Here is a 12251-nt window from a genome sequence, read left to right as displayed (position 1 = left end):
TCGACTGCGAACTCACACTGGAAGAAGAGTTCAGCTTGATAGGCTTGTCTACACGCGTGTGAAGTTTCTTTAAGAGGCTTTGAGTGTGTCAGATCTCTAGGGTAAATCTTCTGAACGTCCTCGCTTACTCTTTCTCTGTGACGCTGAAGACGTGTGGAATAGAGGATAAATCTCCAGCCGGCGACAGAAAGATGTTGGTTTAATGATACGAACAGGAATTCCTAATATAAACATCCATCTATCTATCTATCTATCTATCTATCTATCTATCTATCTATCTATCTATCTATCTATCTATCTATCTATCTATCTATCTATCTATCTATCTATCTATCTATCTATCTATCTATCTATCTATCTATCTATCTATCTATCTATCTATTTATTAGGGGTGGCACAATCCGCTTTTTTTGCCTCCGATACCGATTCCGATACCTGGGACTCAGTATTGGCCGATACCGATCCGATCCAATACTAAAATAATAAATAAAAAAACAGTGCCAAATTACCTAATAAACTGTATCTGTATGCCTCACTGTGGGGAAGAGACTGGGATTATTCTTTTGTTAAAGGCATTAAAGCTTGACTTAAACATTATTTTCCTTACTTTGTAAAGCAATACAGACAAAATATATACTATATAATTAAAATACATTTATTTTAAAATTTTAAGCGCAACTTTTTAATGGATCAGCAACATATGATACATAGATTGGACAGAACAACTAAGGCTATCAATAAACTGCCATTGCGGAAAAGTATTGTAATATGAAAGGCTCCAATTCCGAGCGGCACGAAACCTTAAGCGCATCCCGTGCGCAGAATGATGCGCTCGAAGCAACATGGAGTCACGGCGCGCAGCGCGTCGCATTGAAAAGTTCAAAGCACAAAAGTAAGATATACATATATTTCTTTATTTATTCATTAGTTTGAGCCTTTTAACAGTTTTTAAATTTCAGTTAATGTGCGTGTGAAGAGCAATTATATCGCTCTCTACTCCAGTGTTGTGATCACTGAGGAGTTGTGTTGTGATCTAATAGACACCCGGTTGAAAGTAACATGTGAAACTCCAGCACGTTAAAGTCCTTTTATGCAAACCATAGACCTTTATCTACATATCTACAGTATAATAATAGGAACATTGACTCATCTTGGAGAGAGTTTCATCGTGTTGACTGTTTTACCCGAGCGCGACGCGCTGTTTGAGTGCTGAGAATGACTGACAGCCGCAGCGGAGGGAAGCACTTAGGTGAAGATTAATTTAACGATTTAAATCTGTACCTTACATAAAACTATATGTAATGGCTTCAGGAATCTTGGAATACAGTACACGAAAACATTATAGTGCTTTATAATGTTTTTGTGCCTTTTGTGTTGTATAACAATAACATACGTAGGCTATACAATATCGGATCGGATTTGGATGGTCTCGTCTGGCGATACCCGATCCGGCAAATATTACTAGTATCGGAGCAATACCGATACTGAGTATCGGATCGGCGCACCCCTACTATCTATCTATCTATCTATCTATCTATCTATCTATCTATCTATCTATCTATCTATCTATCTATCTATCTGTCTGTCTGTCTGTCTGTCTGTCTGTCTGTCTGTCTGTCTGTCTGTCCGTCCGTCCGTCCGTCCGTCCGTCCGTCCGACCACATGCACAGTTTATCTTGTCTTTTTTAACTTGCAAAGTACATTCAAATTGCAATTCTGCATCCTGTTTTCTAACTAAATTCAAATTTGGATTATTCGATTCAGAATTAAATTGGGACTTTCTTCAGTTTTGATTAGTGCACAATCCTGCTTTGCACAACTGGAATGTGAAGAATGACATAAAAACACCTCACACACTTGACCTTTAACCTCGGCTTGCTATAGGGTCACAGTTCCTGCAGTGTGTGTATGCAAGTCAACTTTGCATAGAAACATCTCCTAATGACGACTGCTTTTTCTTGTACCCGCAGGTGTGTTCTGCACGGTCACGTCTGAAGTGTGTGTGTCTTCTCCATGCCAGAACAACAGCACCTGTGTACCGACTCTGAACGGCTACGAGTGTGTGTGCCCTCGCTCTCCTCCTCTATACGCAGGTGTAAACTGTGAGCTTTTATACGACCCGTGTGAAGATGCAGACTGTGTCTCCAGGTGTATCAGCACTTTAGGAACGCAGAACTACACCTGTGTGTGTCCCGACGGCTTCGACGGACTCAACTGCACCCTGAACATCGATGAATGTGAGAGCAGCCCCTGTACGGGGGTCCAGAGCTACTGCGTGGATGAGGTGAACGGATATTCCTGTCACTGTCCCAGCGGATACAGCGGGGAGAACTGCAGGACGAAGGTACGAGACTGTGCCGATGACCCGTGCCACAACAACGCCACCTGTGTGTGGGCGCCGAACGGGTACGAGTGCCAGTGTCCCGCGGGCTTCTTGGGTCAAAACTGTGAGGAAGACGTGGATGAGTGTGTGTCGCAGCCCTGCAGGAACGGAGCCATCTGTCAGGACGGTCCTGATGTGTATCACTGCTTCTGTGTACCTGGGTTTCAAGGTTACCACTGTGACATTGACATCAACGAGTGCGCATCCCAACCCTGTGAGAACAACGGGACGTGCATCAACGGGAAGGACCGGTACATCTGCGAATGTCTTATTGGGTTTACAGGTAAGGACTGTCAATCATACTGTGGCTAGCGAGCAATATCCGTCATTTCACCATCTCGGTTAACTATAGACCAGATATAGTCCGGCTATGAGTTACTCACTTCTAGAGAAAATAACCTTGAATTTTGTTACATGTCGTTTATGCCAAAATAACTTGTTATTCCATCATGTTAGCAAAGTAAACAGTGATTACAAGGTGTTTGGTTTCATTTCTTCATTCATTTTTTTTTTGTGTTATCTTATTGATGACTCGTCTATAGAGAGCCTAAGCCCCTCCCCTCCGCTTCCGCCTCATTGGACCTTATTTCGGAAAAAATATGTATGGTAGTCAATGGCGAGAGACATTTTATCTTTTTATTCCGTCTGAACTGTGCCCTGAATTACACATATGATGTTTGTCAATTTAAAAGATAATTATGAAAGTCAAGAAAGTCACAGTTTGTCATAAAACAGAAGAGTAACATTTAGTTTTATGTGAAAATCGCTCAATGAACGACATCTCTCGTCTCGCACTATGTATGTCTCCAAGCTCGTGTGTGTGTGTGCAGTCTGGTACAAAACACACAGGCATGACGGCGTAACGTTACGATTATAACGTTAGGACATAGAAAAAATGACAGACGTTAGCTTCAGTAAAGTTAGCTTCATTCATTGAGAGAACAGGTATGACGTCACGTGCGCGCCTCTTGGGTTTGTAGTCTTTGTAATTACGTATTTTCACAGTCTTATACCTCAACAGTTTTACATCAAACTGCGACTCTCTTGACTTTACAATGCATCTTTTAAATTGACAAACATCATATGTGTAATTCAGGGCACAGTTCAAACGGGATCCAAATATTTGTTGTCTCTCGCCATTGATTAACATACAATATTTTTCCAAAATAAGGTCACATGGTCCACCAGAAGGGGAGGGGCTTAGGCTTTCTATTCTTGCGGCTCTGGTTTAGCCTTATATTAAATGTTCACTGACAGCCCAAATTTTGCCTTGATTCAGCCTAGACATCTGGGCTGCGTTTGGATTACTATTAGACGTCTTTTAAACGCAACACTGCTTGCTGGGTACAGTGCTAATCTACTTTAATATACACTTCCAGTCAAAAACATTTTTTTTTGCAACAAAGAACACATTTACAATCATGATTACAAAATAAGATGGTTACAATACATGAGATTCTGGAATAACTAAAGCGTATTATATTATCTTATAAGCATTACACCATAGTTTTGTCTGCTCATTATTTCTGAATATTTTTTTCATATTATAAAATAATAATATTGTCGTGAATATGAGTTATATTATGGACCAAAAAATCTTGAACAAATAAAACATTCTTATATTAGAGTTTCTTTGGACATTCTCTCTGCCGACTTTACTGCTAATAGTTGTTTATTTATTTATAATTATTTTGAAATATTTTTATATTTTTGAGTTTCTTTGGAGATTCTTTCAGCCGAATGCACTGCAAATTATTTATTTATTAATTTATAAAAATTGTTTTATAATATTCTTATATTTGAGTTTCTTTTGGAAATTCTCTCAGCCAGCTTGGATGCAAATATTTATTTATTTATGATAATTATTTTATAATATTCATATATTTGACTTTTCTTAGACATTCTCTCAGCCGACTTCACTGCAAATAAAATACTTATTTATAATAATTATTTAAAAAATCTTAGATTTTATTTTCTTTGGATGTTCTCTATATCAATTTATTTAAAATTTATTTATTTATTATTTAACTATTATTTATTTGTTTATTTATTTATTTATATAATTTCTAAAGAGTAGATGTATAAATAATTCTAATTATAGACAAAACTACAAAAACATTTTCAGACATTTAAGCAGTTTTTTGAACGGCATCTAAAAAGATATTAAATAAAGATTATGAAAAAAGTTAGTCAAGCTTGTCCAAATTTGACTGGTACTAGTGTATACCATGGTACTGAATGTTTATCATTTTCATACTGCACCATGAGAAGATATACAAAGTCCTAAAACAATGTTTAAAAACTCTTCATATACATGTATCTGCATGTGTGTGTGTTGTACTGTCCTGCAGGAGTAAACTGTGAGGTTGATGTTGATGAATGTGACGAGGATCCCTGTCAGAACGGCGCCACCTGTCATGATCACGTGGGTCTGTACACCTGTGCGTGTGTGTCGGGGTACGAGGGCATTAACTGTGAGCTGGACATCAACGAGTGTGACAGTTCACCCTGCCAACATGGAGGGACGTGTGTGGATATGGTGAACAGGTGAGTGTATGTGATCAATCTGAGGTTTGTCATCTGATTGGTTGAGTTCTGTAGGAACAATGAATATGCAAATTAATCCCCGCCTCCACTCGATCGGTGATGACCTGATCCACTTGCTTGACTCATAAATTTGCACATGGTTTGTCTTACTTTAAGCATATTAAAACACCACATACATATAAACAACATTAAACACTTGATTTTCACTGAAAATCAAGCTTTTAATGTTGTTTATATGTCTATGTGGTGTTTTTAATATGCGTAAAAGTCGACAGCATTGCTGAGTATTTTCTCCTTAAAACTGCAGTGAACCTAAGACAGTGTCAAAAACAGTTTGAAATCGCTGGTGTTTCTGACGTCACAAACTACATTGTAACCAATCAGATCAACATGTGATCGTCAGCGAGTGGAGTGGAGTGAGTGGAGGCCGGGGTCATTTGCATATTCATAGAACCGCGTATGTACTAAATGAGGCAAGGGTGTCGAGTTACACTCAAGCTATTTTAAAGACAAAACTTATAAATATGTCATTTTTGGTGATTGAAGATGAGTTTTAAGAGATAAAATGATTGACTACAGGGGAACTTTAAAAGTTTTCATATAGAAATAAATGCAGTTTACTTAAATACTGTTACCGTATTCCATAATGTATTCTGAAGTATTTAAGGCGGAAATATTAAAGCAGTTTTTAACTACATAGAATGAGTCTAAATGCTTTTGTACATCATTACACTGTAAACACTAAAACACTAAACGATGTTTGTCCTTTAAAGCTCATGTGTAAAATGATTTCTTCACACATCCGACTGTGCTTTGCATTACAGCTATGAGTGTGACTGCAGTGGCACTGGCTTTATGGGCTCTTTCTGTGAAGAAGACATCCCTGAGTGTGTGTCGGACCCCTGTCTGCACGCCGCCACCTGCCAGGACGGGGTTAACCAGTATTCCTGCCTCTGCTGGCCGGGTAACCAGTCTTTCATTCAACCTATTCATCATACCGTCATTGTGTTTATTCATGCATTGAAAGGCTCATTTAGTTGCAAATCAATTCCAGCAATATAGTGTGATGAAATCAGTGATGATCTCTTACACCACACTGCCACCTAGAGAAACATGTAAGCAATTGCAAAGAGAACCTGAGATCTAAATGGACATTAGCATTGAATAAATACTATTTGTGGTCTTTGGTGCTGTAGCTCTTCTGCTTCAAGGTTTAGTGTGTTGTATGTTCAGAGATGCACTAACAACCACGACATGTTCAAAATCACTTAAATCACCTGATGCTCAGATTGAACTTCAGCAGATCGTCTTGATCATGTCTACATGCCTCAATCAATGCATTGAGTTGCTGCCATACGATTGGCTGATTAGATATTTGTGTTAATGAGCAGTTGAACAGGTGACCTGATAAAATGCCTGGTGAGTGTATTGTGTGTGTATAGAGTATTTGAAAGGAATGGTTTTATTGATTTATTATATAAAATCCATAAAAGTCGCATTATGTCAAAATTGCATTGTTTACAGAAAAGAAAGCCGATAACTCACATTTTATTAATTTATTTTACACTATATTTTATATTATATTGTATTATATTAAACAGATATGTCACATTTTATTATTTTATTTAACATATTATATAATTTAATATTTTATACATTTACATTTTTTTTCTTTTATAAAATACTGGTTTAAAAACATTATAAACTCTATAAACTTCTGTTTTATTTCCTCACTCCACAACAAATTCTTTACATTTAATAGTATTCAGGAAAAAAGCAATACAGTATAAGTATAAAACAAACAAATTATAGTGGATTCAGATTATAAAAACTGTGACTTATATTCCATAAAAATAAGTGTTTTGTGTCGGTGTACACAAGTGAAGTCCATCTGTTCAAGTCATAATCTTCTCCACGGAGCTTTTAACCTCACCCAACTTTTTAATCTTTCTTTAAACTTATTAACATTTCCCCTCACCAGTGAAGCAGAAGCACACGTATGCTTTTATTAATGCTGCTTAATAAGGCTTAGAGGTTAAAGATCTGGGAAGAGCTGATCGGTGAACTGTCACCGTTGCTCTTAACCTCTGGCTGATCCGAGTGTGAAAGTCGCTTTACTGTAAACAACTGAGATGTTTTAATGCAGCCAGTGTTATTTTAGGATCAGTAAGATACTATTATAGTTTTAATTAATGTTTTGAATCAGTTTTTATTTTATATATTTATATTTAATGTACAGTTAAAGTTTTGTATCTTTGTTGTGTATTTTTCTGTGTTGGTGTGTGTGTGTGTGTTTATTTCAAGTAATTAAATTTTTTTTGTTGTGGTTTTAGTTTCAGTTTTAGTTCAGTATAAAATCCCTGAGCTACAAAAACCGTATGCATCTATAAAGTATTTTGACTGTATGTATAGCATACTGCATTGCATTAGATATTTATTTTTATATCTTTTCTATTCACTAACTTCCCTTATATAATAACAATAATCATTTTTTGCTCGTCATTGTCTTTTAATCAGCTGGTGATTAATAGTTGAAGTATGAAATAGGGTTATTTTCCTTAACTAAATCTATTAAAACATTTCTGTTAAACATTTTTCTGTGAAATAAAGCTGAAATAAAATGAAATAGGCCTATCAATATTAGTTGGAAAACTTAAACTAAACAAAAAATTTAAAATGTTTGTCTTGGCAATAAACTTACATAAGTTTAAGTTCAAGCACTAAAATGATCAACTGGAAATAAATAAAAAATACATATACACCTAAATAGCAATATATGAAAAAAATAAAAATAAAATGATGAAAGCACGTAATGAAACTAAACTTAGCATGAAAACTCAAAAATGTGTGCTGTCAAATCAATTAATTGTGATTAATCACATCTCACACACTTGTATATATTTACAAACTTACAGCACTACTAAAATATCAAATTAAGGCTAATTGAAAATATGAAGTATAAAGTCAGTTCTCCTGGAGTTTCTTCTGTTCTTTATTTCAGGCTATGAAGGCGAGAACTGTGAGGTTGACGTGGACGAGTGCGACGCCAGGCCGTGTGTAAATGGAGGTGAATGTTTCCAGCGGTCCGACTCGAGACACTACAGAGTTTTTCCTGAACTGGACCAGGACTTCAGTTACGAGAACGCGTCTGGATACCTGTGCCACTGTCTCACTGGGTTCACTGGTGAGAAACACCGCTGAGCGCTGCTCTCAGAGCATTCAAGGGATAGTTCACCCAAAGATTAAAATTCTGTCAGTAATTACTCTCCCTCATGTTGTTCAACCCCGTAAGACCTTCGTTCATCTTCGAAACACGAATTAAAATATTTTGATTAAATCTGAGAGCTGGATCACTCCTCCATAGGCTTCTAAGGGATTGAAACTTGTTCCCCAAAAAAGTTATTAAAGACATCGTTAAAATAGTCCAAGTGACTACAGCGGCTCAATCTTAAGTTTATCAAGCGACGAGAATACTTTTTGTGGGGAAAAACAAACAAAAATAACGACTTTATTTCAACTATTGATTTCCTTCTCTGTGGGCCTCGAGTGAGTTAGCGTAGTGTGATTGCGCAGTGCTACGTTACACGTAGGCTCACTATTGGCCGACGCTGGTCATGTGTGTGATGTGTGTGACGTACAACACAGAAGCGCTGCGCTGTTACACTAGTGAACTCACTCGAGGCCCACAGAGAAGGAAATGAAGAGTTGAAATAAAGTCGTTATTTTTGTTTGTTTTTCCCCACAAAAAGTATTCTTGTCGCTTGATAAACTTAAGATTGAGCCACTGTAGTCACTTGGACTATTTTAACGATGTCTTTAATAACTTTTCGGGGAACAAGTTTCAATCCCTTAGAAGCCTATGGAGGAGTGATCCAGCTCTCAGATTTAATAAAAAATATCTTAATTTGTGTTTTGAAGATGAACGAAGGTCTTACGGGGTTGAACAACATGAGGGAGAGTAATTACTGACAGAATTTAAATTTTTGGGTAAACAGCATCAGTAATCGCAGCTTCTCTGTGTTTCAGGTGTAAACTGTTCAGTGAACATCAACGAATGTGAGTCGGCACCGTGTGAAAACGGAGGCACCTGTGAAGATCTCGTCAATGCATTTCAGTGCTGGTGTCCGCTGGGGTTCACAGGTGTGTACGTCTGCTCCGTATAACTCTATCCTTTTCTGTAAAAAAAATCAAAATAATGCGAATATATCCAATTGCTAAATGCACAACATAGGCTCAAAAAATAGGCTTTTCAAAACTCAAAAAATATACCTATACACACAATTCACTGCAGTTTCCAGCAGAAATGAACACTAGTTCCATTAAAACATCAAGAAGATACATTTTCTTTTTGCACAATGGGGTGCAGATTATCGATTAACAAAGACTTATTTTTTCACCTCAAAACTCTTTTACCATAATGCATGATTTTCAAACTAGTGCATTTTGACTATTGCATCACGTAACCAACTCCGTATGAGTGGCTTTTCTGACTTGGTAAACTTGCTACACTGCAAAAAAAGATTTTCTATCTCAGTATTTTTCTCTTGTTTTCCAGTACAAATATCTAAACATCCTTAAATCAAGATACATTTACTTGAGAAGCATAATGACTGAAGATAACAAATGTCTTTACACGTAAAGTCCCCCTGTAGGTAATAGTTGTATCATTTAAAACTCATCTTTGATCACAAAATTTACATATTTAAAGTTTTTTACTTGAAAAAAAATTCTTCATGCCTTTAAATAACTTGAATGTAACTCTACACCGTTGTCTCATTAAGTAAGGGCGAGGCTCATTTGCATATTCATAGAACCGCAATGGTAAATGAGCCTCGCCCTTACTTAATGAGACAAGGGTGTAGAGTTACATTCAACCTATTTAAAGGCATGAAGAATTTTTTTTCAAGGAAAAAAATTTAAATATGTAAATTTTGTGATCAAAGATGAGTTTTAAATGATACAATTATTGACTACAGGGGGACTTTAGTCTAACCCTAACCTAATCCTAACCGCCTCTAATTAAAATATTGCACATGTGGGTTTAGGACTGGCCACTGAGAACCAGTTTTATTCAGACTGGAAACAATGACTTTTTTGGTAATGGAATTGCATTTCTTTCTTTTTTTTTGTTATTTAGTGTTTTTATTTATTTGGATAAAGTTTACACAATATTTTGCAATATAAGAAAGAAAACTTATATGGAATTGCATTTCTGTTTTACAAGTATTTATTCCTTTACTTAAAATTAATCATTTTATCACTTAAAACTCATCTTTGACATATTCATCATCTAAATGACATATTTAAATGTTTTTTCCTTGAAAAAAAATTTCTTCTTGCCTTAAAATAGCTTGAATGTAACTCGACACCATTGCCTCATTTAGTGTACGCGGTCCTATGAATATGCAAATGAGCCCCGCCTCCAATCACTCACTCAGCTCAGAGATCCACTCGCTGACGATCACACGTAGTTTGTGATGTCAGAAACACCAGTGATTTCAAACTGTGTTTTTGAGACTGTCTTTGGTTCACTGCAGTTTTAAGGAGAAAATACTCAGCAATGCGGTCGACTTATGAATTTACACATGGTTTGTCTTAAAGCATATTAAAAACACCACATAGACACATAAACAACATTAAAAGCTGGACTTTTACCACAGGGGGACTTTAAAACAAGAAAAAATGTCTGCTTTTCAGAAGAATCTGTTTTCCATTTAAAATAATGGGATAGTTCACCCAAAAATTCACTTCAACAAATGAAGTGGTACTAGATATTCAAAAAACATAATTTACTGTAATAAATGTAGGAGTAAAACTGAAGAGCTCTGTATAAACTCCCACCTCAGTCTTAATCACAGAGATACAGTTTGAATTAGGGCTGTACGATATTGAAGAAAAGTGCGATATGCGATAACTCTTTAAATTATGCGATATTCGATATGCAATACGATAATGCTTAAATTGTATAAAATAAACTTAAAGTATCTTTCAAATATATTTAAAATTATACAACCTACATACTTGTTTCACATTCTTTTTGTGACAAGAAAACATCCCTACAACTTCTGAAAGTGAACCGCAGTGTTTTACTGTTGCATAAGAAGTGTTATTTTAACATCAGTGTAAACCACTTCAGGTTATCCTACATTAGGATTATTTAACAACAGAAACTAAATATTCAAATGTAAAAATAAAACACTGCTTAGTTTTCACTGTATGAATTAAATATATACTGATTCATATTAAAGCTACAAAGTTATTCAGCCAAGAGCAGTGAGTGATTTTCTCTTTGTCTTTTGTTCATGACCCCATTTATGCAAGCCATTGCGATATGCATATCACGATATATACATTTGTGATATTTCGATAATTTCGATATATTGTGCAGGCCTAGTTTGAATCTGTGCACGAAATCATAGACATGCTCCAACTTTAAGAGAACAAATCCTGCTGTAATAGTGTTTTAGTGTGAAGTGAGGTGAGACGCTTACAGGAGAGCTGCTTAAGACAGATGATCCTGAAAGAACAACAAACACCCACGGCTTGGACTAATAACTTCAGGATGGAGGATTTCAGTAGTTTAGTTTAGTTTAGTTCATTTCCAGTGCTCATTTTCCAGAGTAAATACAATTCTGATAGCTTGTAGCGCAGTGGCGGCTGCTGGTCTTTCAAAGAGGGGAAGCTAATTTTCGGCCTACAAATAAAATAAAATTGTTCATTTATTTTTTACATATATATATATATATATACTGTATGAATGAATGAACAAACGATCTAAAAAAAAAGATATTAAACATCGACGGAGGAAATGTGGGAATTAGGTTAAACTGAATCAAGGAATGTGGTGTATAATTGTGTAAAATGTATGATGAAACTTGCCTAGCAATTTCGCCAAGCAAATACCAAGAAATAGGTTGCAGCAGTTTGTCTTTCGAGTACACTTGCAAAATCCGCCATGGGACTGAGCTCGAATAGCTTCAGCGACTTTTTATAGTGCAAAATCGCTGTCAATCAAAAGGAGACGCAGTTTTTGGACAGACCCTCCAATCATCACACAGAAGCCCGGAGTCCAGCCCCCCCCCCCCCACTCCTCCATTCACAACAGACCCTCCAATCATCACGCAGAAGCCCGGAGTCCAGCCCCGCCCACTCCTCCATTCACAACAGACCCTCCAATCATCACGCAGAAGCCCGGAGTCCAGCCCCGCCCACTCCTCCATTCACAACAGACCCTCCAATCATCACACAGAAGCCCGGAGTCCAGCCCCGCCCACTCCTCCATTCACAACAGACCCTCCAATCATCACGCAGAAGCCGGAGT

General features: G+C 36.7%; 1 protein-coding gene across 2 annotated transcripts in view; it reads left to right on the top strand.

The window, feature by feature from the left end:
* crb2b (crumbs cell polarity complex component 2b) overlaps positions 1-12251 on the top strand; it is a 47015-nt gene that overhangs the window by 16429 nt on the left and 18335 nt on the right. For both annotated transcript variants that reach the window (XM_077206895.1, XM_077206894.1), the window contains exons 2-6: positions 1971-2666; positions 4735-4930; positions 5755-5894; positions 7932-8114; positions 8957-9070. In XM_077206895.1, the coding sequence (XP_077063010.1) occupies positions 1971-2666; positions 4735-4930; positions 5755-5894; positions 7932-8114; positions 8957-9070 (1329 nt within the window). The remainder of the gene's footprint in view (positions 1-1970; positions 2667-4734; positions 4931-5754; positions 5895-7931; positions 8115-8956; positions 9071-12251) is intronic.

Source organism: Siphateles boraxobius, unplaced genomic scaffold (assembly GCF_051911475.1).
Source record: "Siphateles boraxobius isolate OS27281-9 unplaced genomic scaffold, OSU_SipBor_1 57, whole genome shotgun sequence".
Lineage (NCBI taxonomy): Eukaryota > Metazoa > Chordata > Actinopteri > Cypriniformes > Leuciscidae > Siphateles > Siphateles boraxobius.
The sequence above is the reverse complement of the archived record's forward strand: the minus strand, read 5'-3'. Positions and strand labels throughout refer to the sequence as shown.